This window comes from Aquarana catesbeiana, linkage group LG10 (assembly GCF_042186555.1).
Source record: "Aquarana catesbeiana isolate 2022-GZ linkage group LG10, ASM4218655v1, whole genome shotgun sequence".
In the NCBI taxonomy this organism is placed as follows: Eukaryota; Metazoa; Chordata; class Amphibia; order Anura; family Ranidae; genus Aquarana; species Aquarana catesbeiana.
In genome coordinates, this window is record NC_133333.1 from 143,935,182 (window position 1) to 143,960,632 (window position 25,451).

Consider the following 25,451-nt stretch of genomic DNA (forward strand, 5'->3'; position numbering starts at 1 on the left):
TCTTTCTTTCTTTCTTTTTTCTCTCCCCCCATATCTGATGGTTGATTTCTCTCCTAACCTATCCGGTTATTGTGGAAATATTTGCGTTTTATGTAGAGAATATCTTCAGATACAGCTTTCATTTGACATTGTATGATGGAAGGCTTTTTTTTCTTAATATTCTACCTTCATATTATCTCTATGTAAACATTGCATTACAGTATCTCACAAAAGTAAGTACACCCCTCACATTTTTGTAAATATTTTATTACATCTTGTCATGTGACAACACTGTAGAAATTACACTTTGCTACAATGTAAAGTAGTGAGTGTACAGCTTGTATAACAGTGTATATTTGCTGTCCACTCAAAATAACTCAACATACTGCCATTAATGCCTAAACCGCTGGCAACAAAAGTGAGTACACCCCTAAATGAAAACGTCCAAATTGGGCCCAATTAGCCATTTTCCCTCCCCAATGTCATGCGACTAGTTACAAGGTCTCAGGTGTGAATGGGGAGCAGGTGTGTTAAATTTGGTGTTATCACTCTCAATTTCTCATACTGGTCACTGGAAGTTCAACATTGCACCTCATGGCAAAGAACTCTCTGAGGATTTGAAAAATAGAATTGTTGCTCTACACAAAGATGGCCTAGGCTACAAGAAGATTGCCAAGACCCTGAAACTGAGCTGCAGCATGGTGGCCAAGACCATACAGTGGTTTAACAGGACAGGTTCCACATTAAGAACAGGCCTCACCATGGTCAGCCAAAGAAGTTGAGTGCACATGCTCAGCGACATATCCATAGGTTGTCTTTGGGAAATAGACGTATGAGTGCTGCCAGCATTCCTGCAGAAGTTGAAGGGGGTCAGCCTGTCAGTGCTCAGACAATACGCCGCACACTGCATCAAATTGGTCTGCATGGCTGTCAACCCAGAAGGAAACCTCTACTAAAGATGATGCACAAGAAAGCCCGCAAACAGTTTGCTGAAGACAAGCAGACTTAGGAAATGGATTACTGAAACCATGTCTTGTGGTCTGATGAGACCAAGATAAACTTATTTGGTTCAGATGGTGTCAAGCGTGTGTGGCAGCAACCAGCTGAGGAGTACAAAGATAAGTGTGTCTTGCCTACAGTAAAGCATGGTGGTGGGAGTGCATGATTCCCTCCCTTCGGAGACTGGGCCGCAGGGCAGTATTCCAACATGATAACGACCCCAAACACCCCTCCAAGATGACCAATGCCTTACTAAAGAAGATGAGGGTAAAGGTGATGGATTGGCCAAGCATGTCTCCAGACCTAAACCCTATTGAGCATCTGTGGGGCATCCTCAAAGGGAAGGTGGAGGAGCTCAAGGTCTCTAACATCCACCAGCTCCATGATGTTGTCATGGAGGAGTGGAATAGGACTCCAGTGGCAACCTGTGAAGCTCTGGTAAACTCCATGCCCAAGAGGGTTAAGACAGTGCTGGAAAATAATGGTGGCCACACAAAATATTGACACTTTGGGCCCAATTTGGACATTTTAACTTAGGGATGTACTCACTTTTGTTGCCAGCGGTTTAGACATTAATGGCTGTGTTTTGAGCTATTTTGAGGGGACGGCAAATTTACACTGTTATACAAGCTGTACACTCACTACTTTACATTGTAGCAAATTGTATTTTCTTCAGTGTTGTCACGTGAAAAGATATAATAAAATATTTACAAAAATGTTAGGGGTGTACTCACTTTTGTGAGATACTGTATATATTTATTAATACACTGCCTGAAGTGTATTATATACTGTACACCACACCGTGTGCGCTGTATATATAGGCTACACTGAATACAGAGTAAATATATATATATACTAGACTGTATATAAATATAAAAGGGGTATACTCACTTTTGTGAGATACTGTATGAGTCTTTGTATCTCCGAAGAGATGGACTTGTTTAACCGCTTTCTATTCCTCTGGTCACTGTACATGTTTTCTTTTTGAAGTAAATAATATTTAAACCAAAATTAGATAAAAATAGTGGCGCTAAAATTAATAATGAACTGAAAAAAATATATATAATATAAATTGCTGAACATGCAATAATGAATATTGACCACCCTGTGACAAGTGTGAAGATAAGAAAACAAATAGTCTATAATAAAACGTCCAAAATCTTCCAGTATTTAAAACTCTAAGTGATGTCTTTTCAAATCTTCCACCACACCACTATGTGACAGGGATTCCGCTCCCTTCAGATAGCGCACTCACCAGCTTCCAATGCCTTACGCTTCCGTGCTTGGCTATAACGCTTTTACCCACACACACAAGGGGTTAAGTGAATTCCAGACTCCAGCCGTGAACATCAATCAGGATCTCTCCACATGAAAATAATAAAGTGCTCCAAATAGTGTAATAACGTAAAACCAGTTGAATTAAAACACTAAAACATCTTCACTCATTAAACTCACATTAAATAAATGCATAAGAAGCCAAAAGTGAAAACACAGCATTCCTTCAAGCAAGTGATAGCAGCGGTATGTGGTGGTCACAGCGGACCAGTGGGGATTCAGACAACAGGTTCACTCTCACCCGCCCCTCAGGCTCAAAGCAGTTCTCCACTCCCTAGTCCAGTGTGCAGCGTCAAACGTTACACGTGATTGCCGTACAGCCATGCCCCTTGTGGTGGTGCTTCAAGTGTAGGCCTAGGGTACTTGCTGACCATTAGTGTTCTTATGTTTTATTTTTGTACTTGTGAAGATTTATAATTAAAAACAGATTACAAAAAATTTACAAGTACAAAATAAAATACAATTGGGAACAGAAAAATACAGGTGCCTTCCAGGTGACTTCCTATCCAATCAAAGGTGCTGGTCAGGTTTACAAAAATTGATAATTATAGTCACAATGTGTAATTTAAAACTGTTTGCCAAGAACAATTGCCAGGCTTATACAACCAGCCTGTCAGTCTATATATTTTAAAATGTATCCACCATGTGTTATCATTAGTTGTGAAGGTACAGCCTGTATTTCATAGCTAGAGGGATGGCTGTAGGGCAGGTTATAAGACTTAATCCAATATGCCATCTCTAATGTGGATCTATTATACGTGGTGAGTGACCTCAATTTTGTATTTGCTTCCTGACATAAAACCCTGTATTTCATATTTTACTTATCACAAGATGTTCAATAGATTCTGCATGCATATTTTTGATACAAATCTTTCTTGTACACACAGGCGTTTGTATAGTTGTGAGAATGTATAAATGACTCAATATTTCAGTAAGGAAATATATATTATGTAAAGAATGTGTTATTCCTGAATTTCTAGTTTTCCCCCAATTTTAAACATAAATGAGACTCTAAATTAACCTGCTTGCAGCTCCTCTGTAATGAATGTGACTTGATCTTTCCTATCAGGCAGCAATTTATCAATTCTGCCTCACACCAAGGCAATGCTAAACCTGGGCAGTGAGAAACTATAAAAGATTCAGAAATTCCTCCCTTTGCTGCTCTAAAGTATGGAAACTTCTAAATTTTGCATCTGTTTGAAGTAAAAATCTGCCTACCCTTTAGTGATCAATCTGTCTCAGATGTTTGAAAGAAATTATGAATGATAGACAGACTGATCTGTGTACAGTTGTGTTGCTAATTTGTTTGATAAATGCCCTCCTCAGTGTTCTACCAGGTTCTATATGAAATCTATGAAGTTTCAATCTTCATTCCTCAGTTCATCATGTTCTATGAAGCAACATTAAAGCGAGGTTCTTAATGCTATTTATTAACATCCTACTGGTGTTTATGCTGCAAAGCTGCAAAGCTTTTGCACCATATGCAGTAAAAGGTTTTCATGGGAGGTATCGCATTACAAATGAAAACCTAAAGCGGTACACTATAAGAACATTTAAAAATGCTGGTAGACACAGTTCTTATTCCCTGAAAATAAAAATGTTATAGACTCTAATGAAAATCTTAAATTTGAGGGTATAAAGCGATGGTTAGCTTAACATGACTGAAATTTATAATGTACAAATCTTGCTGTAATCTAGTACTAAAATGTGATAGTATTTGGGATAAAGTTGTTTATAGGTGCATCGGACAGCTTCAAACAACCCAGTGGCTCCAGTGGACCGCCACTCACATCAGGGGTGCCTTTCCAAGCATCAAAATCTTGGATTTGTATAAGGTGGACAATGGGCTTGGAAATGGCTACACCTTTTGCAGACCCTTCCAAATGATACTTTCCATAAGACACAACATGCTCCTTAACTTATTTTTGCTACAGAAAAGTTCTCTGACCAAGCCAGGGTGATTTTTAAGACAAAGAAAAGAGTATATTTTATACCTAATGGAGTGGCTCAAGCTGTAGTATCTACTTCTGTGCTTTTATCTCTAAAGTCACTGACGACACCTAGTAGAGCACATACTACAACGTATATATACTGTTTTTGTGACTTTAAATATGCATAGTGGAAACACCTATTGACAGCCCCAAGTACATCCAATGTACATGCATTTGCATGAATGGAAAATTATACATAAATTCATGATGCACCCACATCAGCTATAAATGGCATCTGAGATTATGCTGAAGAATTTGGGATACCTCACCAATAATTCCCAACTCTTGATCACTAAAGGCTCAATACTGATTAGCTAACACAATGGTATTTACTAAAATCCACTTCAGTGTGCAAGTTTCTCACTCCTTTGATGATGTAGGGAGACACAGGCTGTTGCACCAACCATTGACCATATTTTTTGTTTCAATAATTTTTAAGTTTAAATTGACAGAAAAGAAAATCAACATAACGTACATTACATTGTAAGTATGAATATTCCTTGGTCGCTTGTACTCCATGTATACCCTAAATATAGTGTATCCGCTTTCATGGTGTCAATTGTTTCAACGCTCTAGTTTTAGAGGTATTGCTTAGGCCCTATGTCTCGTCACAAGGGTTCTATGAACATCCACCTGTGATCACTCTAGTTTGTCGCTGTGGACATTCCACTCCGTTTTGTCAACCCCTTTACTGTTTATCTACCAGCATGTCTGTTGGCTGGAGTACAGCGACCACCTTTATACAAAATTTATGGTAAACAACACAAAACATAAAATAATAAAAACAGTCATAGTGATGTCCATTTATTCCTTCTTTTAACTAGTACCCGTAAAGTACCCGTATTTCCGCACAGTCTCCAACAACTTGGTGAGGCATCTCGAAAGATTTTTGCTATGCGGTGGGGGGTCAAGTACCATCTGAGTGATATCTTGTGTTACATTTCCCATAGGTTGGTGCTTTTTGTGGCGGTATAGATAAGGCGTAACGTTCTTTCCCAATGCTGAGAGTACTCTATCCCCAGTTCCTGTTCCCAAGCTAACAAAGATTGAGATTTTATACAAAGGTTCTTCTCTTGTAGGCCTGAGTAAGTGATATACCTTTGTGTATACTTGGGGTTATTTGGTGGAATTGGGTTATTTTTTCAGGTAGTGTTGTGACTAACGGGGGGGGTTCTTTTTCACTAAGTGAGCTATTTGTGTATATTTGAACTGCTCCGTGCGGAGCAGTTGGTATTCTTGCTGCAGTGTGGCAAACTATTTAAGTGTCAAGCCATCCATGACCTCATCTAGGTGAGTAATTCCTTTTTCTTTCCAAATAGATAGGTTAGTATCTGGAATTACTTGGGTAAGTGCAGAAATGGGAAATTTTAGGGGAGTCACTGTACCACTCCATTTTTGATAATTTTCAGAGACGGATCCATACTCTTACAGATGCTAAAATAGGGGGTGCTAGCTTTTTGTCTAGAGACTTGTTGTGATGTGCAGTCAGTAGAAAATCATGTAAGGTTCCTTTAGGAATTTGAGTTTGTTCTATTTCCTTCCATAGTGTTTTGGAATCTTCTATTAGCCAGTGTTGGAGTTGTGCCAAAAGTTTTCAAAGTAGTAATCTTGTAAATGTACATGGCCCACTCCCCCTGCTTTTCTGTGTTTAAGGAACCTGCTAAAAGTGCATCTAGCTCTTTTCTACATTCTACACCTTATAGTATGATACCTCATTAACCTCCCTGGCGGTAATCCTGAGTGTGGCTCGGGGTGGATTTTCAGTACCAAAAGCGGTAATCCCGAGCCAGACTCGGGATAGCTTTGCAAGATCCAGGCAAAGTTACTTACCTTGTCCCCAGGATCCTGCAATCTCCGCGGTCTGTGTGCGAGCTGTCCTCCGCCGGATCTATCACAGTGCCGAGCTCCATTCCTTGCGAGCGTTGTGACACACGGGGATGGAGAACGGCACCAGATTCAAAAAGTAAAAAACACATTACACACACAGTACACTGTAATCTTACAGATTACATTACTGTATCAATTTATTTGACCTCCCTTTTGTCCCTAGTGGTTTGTGCCCTGCATGCAGTTTTATATTATAAATACTGTTCTTTCTGCCTGGAAACTGAAGATTGTCCATAGCAACCAAAAAGTGTCCCTTTACATCAAAAGTGGTTTTAGACCAGCTAGAAAACAGCGATAATAAATTAGAATCACTTGCAGAATTGAGCGATAGTGATTTGTGGGGAAAACCGTTATCAAGCACTGAAAGTAATGACAGTGACAATTCTGCAACTGAGCAAATTTCAGTGTTTTTGATTTGATTACATTACTGAATAATTTTTATTATTATTATAATATTATTTGTTATAATTATTTATAGTTATTTATTATATTATAATTTATGATTTCATGTTTCAAACTTTATCATAACCAGGATGTCTACTAGACTCTTGTTTGGACAGATTTAAGTGAGTTATTCTTAAGAATTACAGGCCTACAATATAAAACGCCAAATTTCCACGCAAAATAATTGTACCGATTTCAGCATCAAAAATCTGACATAATCATACCGCCAGGGAGGTCAAATGTTCGCAGTGCTTCGCGCATGGAGGGGTGAGAAATTCCTGGAATTGTGAGCATTAATAGTATGTCATCAGTGAAGAGACTTATGGTGTGGGATCTGGTACCAACCTTTATTCCTGTGGCCTGTGGGTGTGATCGTATGTAGGAGGCTAGTGGCTCCATTAAAAGATTAAAAATTAGTGGGGAAAGAGGGCAGCCCTTTCTAGTGCCATTTGTAATTGTAAATGGGGTAGATATAAACTTGAGCCGATGGGTGGGTGTAACGAGCCATTATGGCTTTGTATATAGAGCCATCGAAACCAAAATTATTGAACACCTGTGCCAGGAATTGCCAATGTATCCTGTCGAACGCCTTCTCTGTGTCCAATGCTAGGAATAGAGAAGGCGTTTTGCGCCCCCTGGCTAGATGTATCACATTTATCAAATGTCTGATAGCATCAGCTGTCTGTCTTCCTCTGGTGAATCCAGACTGGTCGATATCAATAAGAGAGGGTAAGATGTCCACTAGTCTCGTAGCCAATAGTTTTGCATATATCTTTATATCATTGTTAAGCAATGATATAGGCCTAAAATTTTGTGTGAAATCAGGTTCTTTCCCCGGTTTCGGTAGAGCTAGGATTATGGCCTTTAACATCTCTGGGGGGAATGAGGAGGAGGCAGCAGCAGAGCTATAGATAGATAGACTAGATGAGGGATTAGAATGTCTTGGAATGTTTTGTAATATTCTTCTTTAAAACCGTCTGGGCCTGGGGATTTGTTAACTGGAAGAGATTGTATGATTTTTCTCACTTCCTCAGCGGTGATAGGAGAGTTTCGGTTAGTAAGGTGTTCATGTGTAAGCTTGGGGACCTTGATTTGTTCAAGAAATGTTTCTATAATAGCTGGTGTCGGTTATGTTGCAGTAGGATCGTTGTCATGCCTTCTTTAATAAGGCTTGTGATTTTCCTATTGACTCTTTGATTTAATTAGATTGCTCTATGCTGCCATCTAGTGACCATTTTTTATAACTGCGCTATATCTGTTTCAAAGTAGTCATTTAGAATAGCTGGTTAGATTTGGTACATGCAAGCCTCCGTACTTTCAATCCCATCAGGCCTTGCATCAGCTTCCTGCAGTCTTTTCCTCTTCCCTTCCTATGAAGCAAGTACATCTGCTGCTAAGCTCTACGCTAGCCATCCGGATTCATCTTCGGTATGTTTGTTAATTGTGTCTTTAGATAGATAGATAGATAGATAGATAGATAGTTAGATAGATAGATAGATAGATAGATAGATAGATAGATAGATAGATAGATAGATAGATAGACACTAATTGTATGATCTTTATTAATTGCATTTTGTCTGTATCTGTTACAGTTTTACTCTATCTTGTATCAATAAAAGTTCAAAAGGATTCTGCGCCTACTGGAATGCATTGGTATCAGAGGAGTTAACAGTGTGCCCAAATACACCTCAGTCACATGTAGTGAGGGGTATAACAGTAAAACGAAGGCTTCCAAGCACGGCTGGCATACGGAACAGCAGTAAAACGAAGGCTTCCAAGCAAGGCTGGCATACGGAACAGCAGTAAAATGAAGGCTTCCAAGCACGGCTGGAATACAGAACAGCAGTAAAATGAAGGCTTCTAAGCACGGCTGGAATACGGAACAGCAGTAAAACAAAGGCTTCTAAGCACGGCTATCATACAGAACGCCAGTAATACAGCAGTGTTATCAGCTTCCATATAGCCGGACACCATGTCACAGACAAAGTCAGAGCACTTCATAACAAGGTCAGAAGTTTACTCCACGAGCACAAGAAGGTCAGTGAAAAGCGAAACAATCGCCATTGCTCGCGCAAAGGCGGAGTCTGCAAAAGTAAAAGCTGACTTTGCGGCAAAGGAGGCCAAAATAAAAGCTGCGTTCGCCGAAAAAGAGATGCAAATGCAAAAAGTTACGCATGGAAACTGCACTAGAGGAACTAGCTGCGGAGAAGGCAGACATCTTAGAAGAACTTTCAAAGCTCTCCAGTGTGCATCTCAGCAACGTGCTTGAAAGAAAATCCATTCCTGATGACGGTATAGAGTGTACCTCAGAATATGTGCAGCGACACGCCAAACCAGACAACTGCCTGCTTACAGCGCCGAGAGCAGAATCAACTCCCACCATTCACACGCCTTACGTCAAGCAAGAAAGTAAACCTGCACTCAGTCAGTTTTCAGCACATTCTGCAGCCAGGCTATCAAAACACTACGTCACAGTTGACCAAATCGAAAATGAAGAACGACGGGTTAAAAGGCACAGCGACGGTATCTCCGATGACCGCAAATACACACCAAGTTCCTGGCACAACAGAGCGCACCCTGGCTACTCACACAACGATCAAGGTATGTCAGATTTCTTCAAGTTCTTAGCACGACGTGAACTGTTAGCAAAGGGACTTGCAAAGTTTAACGATCGCCTTGAAAGTTACAGAGCATGGCGTTTGTCCTTCAGAAATGCAGCTAGAGACCTTGATTTAAAAGCAGGTGAAGAATCCGATCTCTTAGTCAATTGGCTAGGGAATGAGTCGTTAGAGCATGCAAGGAGAATCAGAGACATTAACATTAATTACCCAACCAGAGGACTGAGCATGATAAGGGAGAGGGTTGATGAATGTTACGGTTCCCCAGAAGTTATAGAAAACTCTCTTTTTAAAAGAATAGAGGACTTTCCCAGGATTCCTAACAAAGGCTACCAGAAGCTGAGAGAATTGAGTGACCTAGTGACAGAACTCCAAATAGTCAAAGCAGAAGGAGACTTGCCAGGCCTTGCCTTTCTGGACACAGCCCGTGGCGTTAATTCTATAGTGCAAAAGCTACCTTACAGCCTTCAAGAAACCTGGATTTCACGAGGCTCCAAATACAAGCAAAAGCACAACGTCCCCTTCCCACCATTCTCTTATTTTGTGGACTTTATTCGCTATCAAGCAAAGGTTAAAAATTATCCTAGTTTTAACATCTCATCATCTGACTCTGCTCTCCCTAGGTCAAGTAAGCCTGCTCTAACCCGCAACTTTAAAGACACGCCTGTTGCAGTACGCAAAACAAGTGTATCTCCAACACAGGATCCAAGCAGAGAGTGTCCTCTTCACAAGAAACCTCATTCGTTGTTACAGTGCAGAGGTTTTAGAGAAAAGACTCTCCAAGATCGCAGAACCTTCCTCAAGGAGAACAGACTTTGTTGCAGGTGCTGCGCATCAACTTCTCACCTTGGGAAAGACTGTAAGGTGAACGTCAACTGCTCTGAGTGCAACAGCTCAGAGCACAACACAGCTCAACATCCAGGGCCAGCGCCATGGACTCTTACCCCCTCACCCCAAGTGGAACAGCACGGCGGGGAGCAACAAGACACAGTACCTCCTGTAGTTACACCTCGGTGCACCCAAGTCTGTGGAGAAGGTCCGTCTAACAAATCCTGCTCTAAGATTTGTCTTGCTACAGTTTACCCCACAGGTCGCAGAGAAAAAGCAGTGAAGCTATACGTGATCGTGGACAATCAAAGCAACAGATCACTCGCCAGCTCAGCCTTCTTTGACACTTTCAAAATCAAGGAAGCTGGCTCTTCATATTTACTCAAGACTTGTACAGGGGTAAGTGAAGAAACTGGGTGTCATGCCTTCTTTAATAAGGCTTGTGATTTTCCTATTTACCCTTTTGATTTAATTAGATTGCTCTATGCTGCCATCTAGTGACCATTTTGCATAACTGCGCTATATCTATTTCATGTAGTCATTTAGTATAGCTGGCTAGATTTGGTACATCAAAGCCTCCGTACTTTCAATCCCATCAGGCCTTGCATCAGCTTCCTCCACCATTTTCATCTTTTCCTACCATGGAAGCATACACATCTGCTGCTAAGCTCTACGTTAGCCATCCGGATCCATCTTCGGTATGTTTACTAATTGTATCTTCAGCTAGATAGATAGGATGGCACTAATTATATGATCTTTGTTAATTGCATTTTGTCTGTATCTGTTACAGTTTTACTCTATCTTGTATCAATAAAAGTTCAAAAGGATTCTGCGCCTACTGGAATGCATTGGTATGAGAGGAGTTAACAGTGTGCCCGAATACACCTCAGTCACGTGTAGTGAGGGGCATAACACTGGGAGAAGAGCTATTGGTTACCAAATCAAATCCTCTGATGGTCAGACAACCCTGCCTCTGCCAACTCTAATCGAGTGCAATCAGTTCCCAATGGACAGAGAGGAGATCCCTACACCAGAGGTGGCACTTCATCACGGACATCTGAAGGGCATAGCACATCTCATCCCTGAACTGGATCCCCAGGCTGAGATAGCGCTTCTCCTTGGGAGGGACATCATCAGAGTTCACAAGGTGAGAAAACAAATCAATGGTCCTCACAATTCCCCCCCATGCACAGAAGCTAGATCTAGGATGGGTCATCATAGGCAACGTATGCCTAGGGAGTGTTCACAAACCAACCAGCGTGAACTCTCTCTTTACAAAGACATTAGAAGGCGGGCGTCCATCCCTATTTCAGCTTTGCACCAACAGATTCCTTGTAAGAGAGAAGCCTGCCAGTGTAATTCATTCCAGCCCTTACACAACTAATCTTCTTTGTCATGAAGACAGTGATCATTTAGGGTGCTCAGTTTTCCAAAGGACTAAAGAAAATCACAAAATTGGCCCATCTATTGAAGATCATATCTTCTTGGAGATAATGAGACAGGGATTCTACAAAACCAATGAAAACAGCTGGGTGGCACCCCTGCCTTTCAAAGCGCAGAGACCCCATCTTGCTAACAACAGAGAACAAGCTTTGAAACGCTTTTCTTCCCTCAGATCCAATTTTCAAAGAAAAACAGAAATGAAACATGCAAGCCTCCGTACTTTCAATCCCACCAGGCCTTGCATCAGTTTCCTGCAGTCTTTTCCTCTTCCCTTCCTATGAAGCAAGTACATCTTCTGCTAAGCTCTACGCTAGCCATCCGGATTCATCTTCAGTATGTTTGTTAATTGTGTCTTTAGCTAGATAGATAGATAGGGAGACACTAATTGTATGATCTTTATTAATTGCATTTTGTCTGTATCTGTTACAGTTTTACTCTATCTTGTATCAATAAAAGTTCAAAAGGATTCTGCGCCTACTGGAATGCATTGGTATGAGAGGAGTTAACAGTGTGCCCAAATACACCTCAGTCACGTGTAGTGAGGGGCATAACAATCGTCTTTGATATTATAGAGTAAACCGTACATTGATCATATTTTAACTGACCAATCTAACTCCCTAGTTTGTCACAAAGTATTTAGAAGTATCAGCACTAGTCTCCAACTTTTGATCACAACTTGTGGAGAGTGATCAGCTAACAATGCAGTTCTTACTAAAGCTGGCCATAAATGGAGCAATTTTCTTTCATGCAACCACAGTCAGTGTTGATTGTCGAATACCTCCTCCCTATTGTGTTTTCCCGGTGGTGGTGGTGGGGTGTGTGTGTGGAGAACCATCCTGGCTGGGAGAATGCACAATGATTATTGCTAGCGGTTATTGACGCTTGCAATACTCACATGAAAAACTTGACTTGCTGGTTGATCGATCAACTTCGGTACAATAAGCCTGTCCATTCATGGTACGAATCTTGGCTGGTCCCTGCTGAACTGACCGAGATTCGAACTGTCTATGGCCAGCTTAAGTCATGCTTTGCAATAAAGATGTTCACTACGATAATGCAGGGAATGCAAAGGGACTGCATTTAGCATTGCAGAGTAAAAAAAAATCATATCAAAGCTCAAGATGTTTGATTATTAAAAACATTAAAGTGGAACTAAACTGTATCTGAGCACTAAATGTTTTTTTAATTCATTTTTAATATTCAAAGCAAACTCAACAATCCATCCATGTCGCCATGCTTTATTTTGTTGAGAAATCGCTTTGAAAAGCCCCCCCCCCAGCATTTCTAGCCACAGCCATCTTGAAAAAGGGCAAATGATTCATGTAGCATTTACTTCCTAGAATCTATCTGCTCTTAGGTCAGTCCTCCTCCCCCTCCTCTAACATATTTGGCTAATCATTTTTTGGGGGGGAGGGCAGGTACCTAGTTTTGACAGGTACCCACTCCCACTTCTGCTCTGTTCGAAGTTCTCCTCTCCTCCTCTCTTCCCACAGTCTTCGGGAACACATCACAGATTCCAGAAGGCTCAGGAACATTCACAAAGTGAAGCGCAGCTCCTGCATGCACAGTGGGCAGCCGACTGTAAAGTCGAAAGCAGCATAGCCGGCTGCCCACAGTTAGGATGCCGGCGCCAGGAACTCAAAGGCTAGTGAAGAACTAGCCTGGGTGAGGACGGTGCTCGATCTCTGGACAGGTAAGTGTCCTTTTATTAAAAGTCAGCAGCTACAGGATTTGCTGCTGACTTTTTTTTTCCAGTGTGGAGAATCGCTTTCACATTGATTAAGTGAGTTTAGTTCCACTTATATATAGTAACAGATTAATATACTATCAGAGAGGGCTATTGTCACATACCTGTTACCTGAAACTCTTCATCGTGAATTGCTTCCACTCTTATAAGCATACGACCTCGGCGCTCAGTATGGTCCACTCCACATAAGCTTGGCACGCTCTGGACACAGCGTTTGTGTACATTCATCTCACAGCCTGGAATGAAGCAGAATATGTTTTACTGGATCATTTGAATAATCTTTAAGCAAGTATGCTCAGACTGTGTCCAACGACATATTCAAACTGTAATTATTCTGTTGTTCAAGTTCATTTATTTATTTTTAACTAAGTCCATCAAATAGTTATTATTATTACTAATATTACTATTATTATTATTATTATTATTATTATTATTTTAATTGCAAAGCTACTAGCCATACAATGTATTAAATAAAAGGGTGATCCCAGAATCCACATTCACTTTGCAGAAACAGAGATCTGCATTCCAATTTTGTTTGTATTTCTTGACAGATTAGAGGCCTATTTCCAGCAGCAAGCACGAGTTGCATGTTCTGAATAATAAGCACCCACTAGTGTGTGATGTGTAGGGGCATGCCTGGTTAAAGTGCATCATACTATTTACTTTTTATTTTTTAATTTATTGAAGTGCCACAAAATAACAATTCATTCTTCTCTATGCACCACAGCACGCTGAGATGTGCTGCAATGCATCGCAACTTATCGCTTAAAAATGCAGCATATTCTCTTTTTTTCAGCACACACCAATGCACTGCAGATATCAGAACAGAAGGCATATTGTTTTGTGTATTTTATTTATTTTTTGTTCATTTATTACAGGTACTTATATAGCGCTGTCAATTTATGTAACGCTTTACATATATATTGTACATTCACATCTGTCCCTGTCCTCAAGGAACTTACAATTTAAGAACCCTAATGGCCCGTACACACGGTCGGATTTTCCGATGGAAAATGTCCGATCGGAGCGTGTTGTCAGAAATTCCGACCGTGTGTGGGCTCTATTGGACATTTTCCATCGGATTTTCCGACACACAAAGTTGGAGAGCAGGAGCTAAAATTTTCCGACAACAAAATCCGTTGTCGGAAATTCCAATCGTGTGTACACAAATCCGACGGACAAAGTGCCACGCATGCTCAGAATAAATAAAGAGATGAAAGCTATTGGCCACTGCCCCATTTATAATCCCAACGTACGTGTTTTACGTCACCGCGTTCAGAACGATCGGATTTTCCGACAACTTTCTGTGACCGTGTGTATGCAAGACAAGTTTGAGCCAAAATCCGTCGGAAAAAATCCATGGATTTTGTTGTCGGAATGTCCGAACAAAGTCCGACCGTGTGTACGCCCTATTACTCACATACGTACATCCACTTACTAGGGCTAATTTAGACAGGATTCAATTAACCTACCAGCATGTCTTTAGAGTGTGGGAGGAAACCGGAGTACCCGGAGGAAACCCATGCAGGCACAGGGAGAATATGTGAACTCCAGTCAGGTGTACACAAAGGTGTATGCTTTGTGACTGCATTTGGCAACAAGGCTGGTGTGAACAAACCCTAAAGCATATGTCAAGGCAAAATTAAAAAAAAACAAATATATAAATTTATCTGCAGTTCACGTCAAGATCTTGGCACAGATTGAATTGTAGTCCCAAGAAGTGGTACCAAGAACTGGGAGATTTTTAAGATAACACAGAGTTGTCTTAAACTTGTCAAAGTTTGTAAAGGACTTTTTTTTGCACTTATCAAACATTTATAACAAATACTTTCAGTGGTGTATTTACCAGACCAATATGGGGTAAATAAGAGAAAAGCATTGTTAAGGTTTTCACTTGTACAAAAGTAATGGCACGCAGGAGTTCAACGGTGGCTGATTGCAAGATACACCCAATGATGACACTACAAGTAAAATGTGAGATTGCAGCTTCCAATTTCTGCAAAGGGAGGATGTTGTGAATGGCAGAAAATAATGTGAACATTATGTATAGGGACCCAAATCATCTGAAGATGTAAATGCATATGCCTGTGTTGCAACCCTATTGAAAATACTAGTGTTAACTAGTGTCATAAGTCCTTATCTGCATAATTGATCCAGAACAGTGACTCCTAGTATTGAAGCAAGAGGGTCAGCATGACAGCTAGGCAACTCATTTTTTCCAGAAAAAGAGATCAACTATGGCAGCCTCTATGTTTTATTATTATTATTATTATTATTATTATTATTATACAGGATTTATATAGCGCCGACAGCTTATGCAACGCTTTACAACATTAGGGCAGACAGTACAATTACAATACAATTAAATACAGGAGGGATCAGAGGGCCCTGCTTGTTAGAGCTTACAATCTAGGAGGGAGAGTCAAGTTATACAAAAGGGTAATAGCTGTGGGGGATGAGCTAATGGAGAAAATAGTGCAGTTGTTAGGTGGAGGTAGGATAGACTTCTCTGTAGAGGAAAGTTTTCAGGGATCGCCTAAAAGTGGATAAATTTGGAGACAGTCTGACAGATTGGGGTAGCAAATTCCAGAGGATGGGCGAGGCTCGGGAGAAGTCCTGGAAGCGGATATGGAAGGAGGTGGGGAGCTAGAGAGCAGAAGGTCTTGGGAGGAACGAAGAGGGCGATTAGGTTGGTATTTTGAGACTAGGCTAGTGATGTACCTGGGGGCAGAGTTGTGGATGGCTTTGTAACTTATTGTTAGTATTTTGGGAGCTAGAGAGCAGAAGGTCTTGGGAGGAACGAAGAGGGCGATTAGGTTGGTATTAGGTTGGTATTTTGAGACTAGGCTAGTGATGTACCTGGGGGCAGAGTTGTGGATGGCTTTGTAACTTATTGTTAGTATTTTGAATTTAATTTGTTGGCCAAGTGGCAGCCAATGGAGGGATTGGCAGAGAGGGGTAGCAGACAATGTGCGGTTTGTAAGGTGGATGAGTCTGGCAGCAGCATTCATGATGGACTGAAGGGGGGATAGTCAATTTAAAGGTAAGCCAATGAGGAGGGAGTTGCAGTAGTCAAGGAGAGAGATTACCAGGAAGTGAATCAGGAGCTTTGTGGTTTCATTGTTTAGAAAGGGACGTAGTTTAGAGATGTTGCGGTGGTTGAGGCGGCAAGCTTTGGAAAGTGATTGGATGTGGGGCCGAAAGGATAGTTCAGAGTCCATGATAACACCCAGCACCCTGACATGTGGGGATGGGTGGATGGTTGTGCCATTGCTCTTGACAGATAAGTCAGTGGAAGAGGCACGTGGGGGAGGAAATATTATAAGTTCAGTTTTGGATAAGTTGAGTTTGAGGAAGTGGTGTGACATCCATACAGATATGTCTGTTAGTAAGTTAGTGATGCATGAGGAGACTGATGGAGCGAGTTGAGGGGTGGAGAGATAGATTTGTGTGTCGTCAGCATAGAAATGATATTAAAAGCCGTGAGAGGCTATTAGCTGACCCAGGGAAGAGGTGTAGATTGAAAATAAAAGAGGTTCAAGAACAGAACCTTGGGGGACCCCGACGGAGAGGGGAAGTGGAGTGGAGGAAGTAGAATTGTAAGTGACACTGAAGGTGCCTTGGGATAGGTAGGATGAGAGCCACTGAAGAGCACAGTCACAGAGATCAAGGGAGTAAAGTTTTTTGAGGAGGAGGGGTTGGTCAACCGTGTCAAAGGTAGCTGAAAGGTCCAGGAGTAGGAGTACAGAATAGTGTCCGTTGGTTTTTGCAGTTAGTAGGTCATTTGTGAGTTTTAAAAGAGCAGTTTCTGTGAAGTAGGGATGAGCCGAACACCCCCCGGTTCGGTTCGCACCAGAACCTGTGAATGGACCAAAAGTTTGTGCAAACTTTAGAACCCCATTAAAGTCAATGGGACTCGAATGTTCGAAATCAAAAGTGCTAATTTTAAAGGCTAATATGCAAGTTATTGTCCGAAAAAGGGTTTGGGGACCCGGGTCCTGCCCCAGGGGACATGTATCAATGCAAAAAAAAGTTTTAAAAACAGCCGTTTTTTTGGGAGCAGTGATTTTAATGATGCTTAAAGTGAAAAAAAAGTGAAATGTTCCTTTAAATATCATACCTGGGGGGTGTCTATAGTATGCCTGTAAAGTGGCGCGTGTTTCCCGTGCTTAGAACAGTCCCTGCACAAAATGACATTTTTAAAGGAATAAAAGTCATTTTTAATGTAATGTCGGGTCTCGGCAATATGGATGAAAATCAGTGAGACAAACGGCATGGGTAACCCCCACCCCCCAGTCTATTACAAGGGACTTTGGGTCTTGTATGGATATTAAGGGGAACCCCGCACCCAAATTAAAAAAAGGAAAAGCGTGGGGGCCCCAGGCCCTATATACTCTGAACAGCAGTATACAGGCGGTGCAAATAAGACAGGGACTGTAGGTTTATTGTTAAGTAGAATCTGTTTGTAATTTTGAACTGGTACATTTTTAAGGTGTAGCTCCAGCCAAAAAATCTATTTTTAAGCTTTTTGGAAAACATAGGGAAGGGTTATCACCACTGTAAAATTTGTTTTGCTGTCTGTGCACCTCTTCAGAAGATTTCACCTCACTTTCTGTCCCAATGACAAATGTTTTTTGAAAATTTGGGTTTTTTAGTAAAACAAGGATTGGCGATAAAGCATCAGTGAAGAGGAGACACATTTTTCCCATATTAACTCTTACAGGAGAGAATTTCCCTTCCTAGGGGTAGATTTCATCTCACTTCCTGTTGTGTCCTTCCATTTGCAAGTAGGAGTCGTTTTTAAGTTGGATGTTTGAAAGTAGTAGCCTGCCCTATATACTCTGCAGAAATTGGGGCCTTAGGCATTGGTGTTGCCACAACACTGTAAGCCCTCACAGTTACTCTTGGTGGGTGCAGGAACGGGCCCTGCTGTGAAATATTAGATCAAGAATGTAATTACATGCCATTGTTGAACAGTGGTAGAAAAATTGGGCCTTTGGTGGTGGTGGTGCTGGTGCCACAACACTGTAAGTCCTCACAGTTACTCTTGGTGGGCACTGGAACGGGCCCTGCTGTGAAATATTATATCAAGAATTGTAATTACATGCACCTGTTGAACAGGGGCAGAAAAATTGGGCCTTTGGTGGTGGTGGTGGTGGCGGTGTTGCCACAACACTGTAAGCGCTCACAGATACTCTTGGTGGGCGCAGGAATGGGCCCTGCTGTGAAATATTAGATAAAGAATTGTAATTACATGTCCCTGTTCAACAGGGGCAGAAAAACTGGGCCTTAGGCACTGGTGCCACAACACTGCAACCCCTCACAGATGCTATAGTTGGAGCGCAGGAATGAGCCCTGCTAAAAAGTATTGAATCAAAAATTGTAATTATACTCCCCTGTTAAACAGGGGCTGAAAAATTGGGCCTAAGGCACTGGTGCTGGTACCACAACACTGCAACCCCTCACAGATACTCTAGTTGGAGTGCAGGAATGAGCCCTGCTGCAAAGTATTGCATCAAGAATTGTAATTACACGCCCCTGTTAAACATGGGCAGAAAAATTGGGCCTTGGCCACTGGTGGCGAAGCCCAGAACCAAAAATGTTCTTACAAACTATCAGCATGAAAATTGAGGAGGAAGAGGATTATCACTCAGCATAACAGGATAGTCACTCAGCATCAGCATAGGCAGTCTTGAAGGGATCTCACATTAAAAAAAAAAATCATCATCGGTTACATCAGCATCAGGTGCTTGGTAGCTGGTGATCCAAGATTCTGATTCATTTTTATGAAGGTCAGCCGATCGACCGATTTGGTGGACAGGCGCACCCTGTGATCGGTTACAAAGCCTCCAGCAGCACTGAATGTGCGTTCCGAAAGAACGCTGGATGCAGGACAGGCCAGTAGCTCAATTGCATACTGTGCAAGCTCTGGCCAGTGATCTATCCTCAAGACCCAGTAACCCAGAGGATTTTCGGTGGGAAAGGTGTCCAAGTCTGATCTTGCCCCTAGGTATTCCTGCACCATGTGAATCAGACGCTGGCGATGGTTGCTGGAACCGATCAGACCTTGGGGCTGCGGACTAAAAAATTGTCTGAACGCATCGGTCAGACGGCCACCTTCTCCACCGCTCCTTCTGTGACTGACCGAAGCCTCAGCAACAAGTTGTCCAGGAGGACCAGGAAATTGTAACCTCCCAGGCTCTGGAAACGCGTTGCACAAACCATTCTGCAAGGCCTCCTGAGGATGTTTCATCCTCTGCTCCCTCTGCGACGGCAAGATAAAGTCCGCAACCTTACCCTTGTAATGTGGATCAAGGAGGGTTGCCAGTCAGTAATCATCCCTGCCCTTGATACCACGAATACGAGGATCCTTCCGCAGGCTTTGCAGGATCAGGGAGGCCATGCAGCGTAGTTTTGCTGAGGCATTCAGTCCAGAGTCCTCTGGGTTACTAAGGACGACATGATCCGCAGCCACCTCCTCCCAGCCATATACAAGTTTATGGGCTTCTTCGGACTGTAAATGATCCCTTGAAGACTGCTGCTGATGCTGAGTGCCAGGTCCCACCTCCATGCTGACACAATCCTCCTCCATGTCCTCTTCCTGTGTCATTGGCAGGCACGCAGGAACACTGTCTGGATAAAGGGGGCCTTGAGAGGTAAGGAAGTCCTCCTCTTCCTCCCTCTGTTCTGCCTCAAGTGCCCTGTCCATTATTCCACACAGCGTGTGCTCCAACAGGTGGACAAGAGGGACAGTGTCACTGATGCATGCACTGTCACTGCTCACCATCCTTGTGTCCTCCTCAAATGGTGACAGGACAGTGCATGCATCCCTGATCATAGCCCATGTCGTGGGGAAAAAAAACAAGCTCCCCTGTCCTGGTACTATAGTCGCATAGGTACTTATTGATGGCCTTCTGCTGTGTGTGCAGCTGCTGCAGCATGGCCAACGTTGAGTTCCACCTGGTGGGCATGTCACAGATTAGGCGGTTCTTGGGCAGGTTAAATTCCTTTTGGAGGTCAGCCAGCCAAGCAGTGGCATTATATGACCTGCGGAAATGCACACAGACTTTCCTGGCCTGCCTCAGGACATCCTGTAAGCCCGGGTACCTGCGCAAGAACCGCTGCACTACCAAGTTAAGGATGTCAGCCAAACAGGGCACATGGGTCAGTTGTCCCTGTCGGAGGGCGGAGAGGAGGTTGGTGCCATTGTCGCAAACCACCATACCTGCCTTAAGCTGGCGTGGCGTCAACTACCTCTGAACCTGCCCCTGCAGAGCTGACAGAATCTCTGCCCCAATGTGGCTCCTGTCCGCCAAGCACACCAGCTCAAGCACCGCATGGCATCTTTTTGCCTGCGTGCTTGCGTAGCCCCTTGAATGCCTACAGAGCACCGCTGGTTCTGAGGACAAATCAGCACAGGAAGAGGCCATGGAGGAAGAAGAAGAGGAGGGGGTGGAGAGAGGTGTAGCAGAATCACCTCTAGTAGAATTTTGGAGGCGTGGTGGTGGAACAACCTCCAACACTACTGCACCCTGTCCTGCATCCTTTCCAGCTGCCAAAAGAGTCACCCAGTGCGCGGTGAAAGATAGGTAACATCCCTGTCCATGCCTGCTGGACCATGAGTCAGCGGTAATATGCACCTTACCGCTGACCGCCCTGTCCAGCGAGGCCAAGACATTGCCTTCCAAATGCCAGTAGAGAGCCGGAATCGCCTTCCGTGAGAAAAAGTGGCGTTTGGGAACCTGCCACTGAGGAACCGCACATTCCACAAACTCACGGAAGGGGGCACAGTCTACCAACTGAAAAGGCAGCAGTTGAAGTGCTAGCAATTTAGCCAAGCTAGCATTCAACCACTGGGCATGTGGATGGCTGGTAGCGAACTTCTTTCGGCGGTGCAGCAGCTGCGGCAGGGAAATTTGTCTGGTACAATCTGACGTTGGTGTACCGATAGCAGATTGCCCGCAAGTACTTGGCTGTGACACACCTAATTCTACACCTTCATTCCTCTCAGTGCAGGTTTCAGAGAGGACTGAAGGTATAGTGGGGTTGGAGAGCCCAGCTGATGAGGAGCAAGGAGAGGTCCGCTTTATTCTTTGGTGCGGGTCTTTTAGGTACGCTTGCCAACGAACTGCATATGTCAACATAGGTCAACATATGTCTGGTCAAGCATGTGGTGCCCAAGCGGGTGATGTTTTGGCCACGCGAGATATGCTTGAGACAAATGTTGCAAATAGCAGCGGTGGGATCTGATGCACTCGTCTCAAAAAAGGCCCACACCAAAGAACTTTTGGAATAACGCACAGAGACAGCAGCGCCCTGCACATACGGAGCTCTGCAGTGTGATGCAGTCGAGTCGGTGTGCTGCCCTTAAGCTGGCCCCTGGAGGGCATCCTGCCTCATTGGAGATGTGCCTCCTCCTCTTCCTCCTCCTCTCTCCTATCAGGCACCCACGTGGAGTCAGTGACCTCATCCCCTCCCTCCTCATCACTGGAGCAAAGCTGGCAGTATGCTGCAGCTGGGGGAACATGACTGCCAGATTGCTGTCCTTCTTGGGCACCCCCTTTCTCTGGGCTTACGTTATTGCCTTCCTCTAACTGGGTACCATCATTGGAGCCTTCAAAACGCTGGGAATCCTCCTGGAGCATGTACCCAACACTGTGGTCAAACAGTTCGGGGGACTCCTCAGGAGGACATGGTGGTGCTAGGGATGAAGTGACTGATGCCACTGAGCCGAGGGAAGAGGCCGCGTTGGCAGCTGCTTTGCCAAAGTACCCTGAGCCTGGGTGAGAGAGGATGAGGAGGATGAAGACGGCTTGGTTATCCACTCTACCAAGTCTTCCGCATGTTACGGCTCAACACGGCCAGCTGCCAAAAAAAACCACAAGCGTGTCCCACAGCCACGTGCTGATGAGGATGCACCGTCTCCACGACCAGCACTGTTGCCTCTAGACACAGAGCTTGCTTGCCCTCTTTTATTGGCTTGTGACTGTCTGCCTCTCCTTGTTGGCTTCCAGACATACTAATGGCCTGCAGTGAGATGTAGCTGCACAAAGCTGGGATGTATATATATATATATATATATATATATATATATATATATATATACTGATACTACAGCTAGCAGAATCAACTGCCTGCCTGTGGTACTAATAGGATCAGAAGAACACCACCAATTTTCTTCAGGTAGCTTTAGGTGTACACTGTGCAGAGGACACAGTACACCAACTGTAAATACTGTAGCTGCCTGCCTGTGGTATTAATAGGAGCAGAACAACAGCAATTTTCTTCAGGTAGCTTTAGATGCACACTATGCAGAGGATGCAGTACACTAACTGTAAATACTGCAGCTGCCTGCCTGTGGTACTAATCGGATCAGAAGAACACCACCAATTTTCTTCAGGTAGCTTTAGGTACATACTGTGCAGAGGACACAGTACGCTAACTGTAAATACTGTAGCTGCCTGCCTGTGGTATTAATAGGAGCAGAACAACAGCAATTGTCTTCAGGTAGCTTTAGGTGCACACTGTGCAGAGGACGCAGTACACTAACTGTAAATACTGCAGCTGCCTGCCTGTAGTACTAATAGGATCAGAAGAACACCACCAATTTTCTTCAGGTAGCTTTAGGTGCACACTGTGCAGAGGACACAGTACACTAACTGTAAATACTCTAGCTGCCTGCCTGTGGTATTAATAGGAGCAGAACAACAGCAATTGTCTTCAGGTAGCTTTAGGTGCACACTGTGCAGAGGACACCATACACTAACTGTAAATACTGCAGCTGCCTGCCTATGGTTCTAACAGGATCAGAAGAACACCACCAATTTTCTTTAGGTAGCGTTAGGTGCACACTGTGCAGAGGACACAGTACACTAACTGTAAATACTCTAGCTGCCTGCCTGTGGTATTAATAGGAGCAGAACAACAGCAATTGTCTTCAGGTAGCTTTAGGTGCACACTGTGCAGAGGACACCATACACTAACTGTAAATACTGTTGCTGCCTGCCTGTGGTATTATTAGAAGCAAAACAACAGCAATTGTCTTCAGGTAGCTTTAGGTGCACACTGTGCAGAGGATGCAGTACACTAACTGTAAATACTGCAGCTGCCTGCCTGTGGTACTAATAGGATCAGAAGAACACCACCAATTTTCTTCAGGTAGCTTTAGGTGCACACTGTGCAGAGGACACAGTACACTAATTGTAAATACTGTAGCTGCCAGCCTGTGGTATTAATAGTTTTAGAACAACAGCAATTGTCTTCAGGTAGCTTTAGGTGCACACTGTGCAGAGGACGCACTACACTAACTTGTAAATACTACAGCTGCCTGTGGTACTAATAGGATCAGAAGAACACCACCAATTTTCTTCAGGTAGCTTTAGGTGCACACTGTGCAGAGGACGCACTACACTAACTTGTAAATACTGCAGCTGCTTGCGGTACTAATAGGATCAGAAGAACACCACCAATTTTCTTCAGGTAGCTTTAGGTGCACACTGTGCAGAGGATGCACTACACTAACTGTAAATTCTGTAGCTAATAGGACTAATAGGATCAGAAAAACACCAGCAATTTTCTTCAGGTAGCTGTAAATACTGTAAAAACACCTGCCTGTCTGTCAGTAGGAAGAGCATAACAGGAACAGATCTAGCTAAACTGAATGCAGTGTATATATATATATATATATATATATATATATATATACACAACACCTAGGATGCATATATATACACAATACACTGTAAGAGCAGCTAACTGACTTGCCTGCCTACTCTATCTAACTTAAATCTAATGACACTGTCTCTCTCTCTCTCAACGCCGGAACACATTACACAGGGCCGACATGCAGGCGGCCTTATATAGTGTGGGGCGTGTACTAAACCCCCTGAGCCATAATTGGCCAAAGCCACCCTGGTTTTGGCCAATTACAGCTCTCTGTACAGAGGGCGCTGTGATTGGCCAAGCATGTGGGTCATAGTGCATGCTTGGTCAATCATCAGCCAGCAATGCACTCCAATGGCGCAGTGAATTATGGGCCGTGACGCGCCACTCAAATTTGGCGCGAATGGCCCATATCGTTCGCAATTCGACGAACGGTCGAACATGCGATGTTCGTGTCGAACATGGGTTCGACTCAAACTCGAAGCTCATCCCTACTGTGGAGTGTTGAGGGTGAAATCCAGATTGAAGGGGATCAAGAAGGTTATTCTTAATAAGATGGTCACTCAGTTGGTTGTAAACCAGGAGTTTAGAGGAAAAGGGGAGCAAGGTGATAGGGCGTAGGTTAAGATTGGTAGGGTCCAAGGACGGCTTTTTAAGTATGGGGGTGACCAGTGCATGTTTTAGAGCATTGGGGAAAATGCCAGAGGTGAGGGAGAGATTGAAGATGTGAGTTAGAGAGTGTAGGATAGAGTCAGAGGGCGACCATAGTGTTTGAGCGGGACTAGGGTCCAGGGGGCAGGTGGGTGCGTGGGCGTTAGAAAGGAGTTTAGCAACTTTGTCTGTAGTAGCAGACTTGAATAAGGGGAGTGTCAATTGTATCTGTTGATATGGGGTCTTAACTGGGGGAGATACCTGTAGAGTAGAGATTTCATTACGGATTGTATCAATCTTGTTTTTGAAGTAATTTGCAATCTCCTGGGCAGTGAGTGAGTCAGTGGGTGGAGACAGTGGAGGACAAAGTAGAGAGTTGAAGGTAGAGAAAAGTTTACGGGGACTGGATGAGAAGGTGTTAATAAGAGTTGTAAAATAGGTCTGCTTGGCAGTGTGGAGGAAAGAATAGTATTTTTGGAGGGCAGATTTGTATTGGTTGAAGTTTTTGAGAGACTTCTGCCACAGACGCTCAAGAGCGCGACTATGTTTTTTGAGAATGTTAGTGTCGTCTGTTTGCCAGGGTTTTAGGGGTTGAGGCCTGATTCTGCATGTAGTGAGGGGAGCGAGATTGTCCAGGGTGGAGGACAGGGATTTATAAAGTTTAGTTTTAGTTTTTATGTTAGTTTTATTTTAGTTTAAATTTAGTTTTAAAGACTAATCTGTGAAACTTATAAGAATCCAGATATTCCAAAAAATCTTAGGCCCTGTGTTGGAAGGCTTTTGTTTATGTCAAGCATGTTTTGCATACCCACACAAATCTATAGGAATGCAAAACCCGCTTGAAGAAGGTCAGATAAAGGTCAGAAT

At 43.2% G+C, this 25,451-nt stretch overlaps 1 protein-coding gene across 7 annotated transcripts in view; it reads right to left on the bottom strand.

The window, feature by feature from the left end:
- Positions 1–25,451, bottom strand: part of PRKCG (protein kinase C gamma) — an 805,390-nt gene that overhangs the window by 212,308 nt on the left and 567,631 nt on the right. For all 7 annotated transcript variants that reach the window (XM_073602743.1, XM_073602742.1, XM_073602744.1 and 4 more), the window contains one exon: positions 13,376–13,507. In XM_073602743.1, coding sequence (XP_073458844.1) covers positions 13,376–13,507 — 132 coding nt within the window. The remainder of the gene's footprint in view (positions 1–13,375; positions 13,508–25,451) is intronic.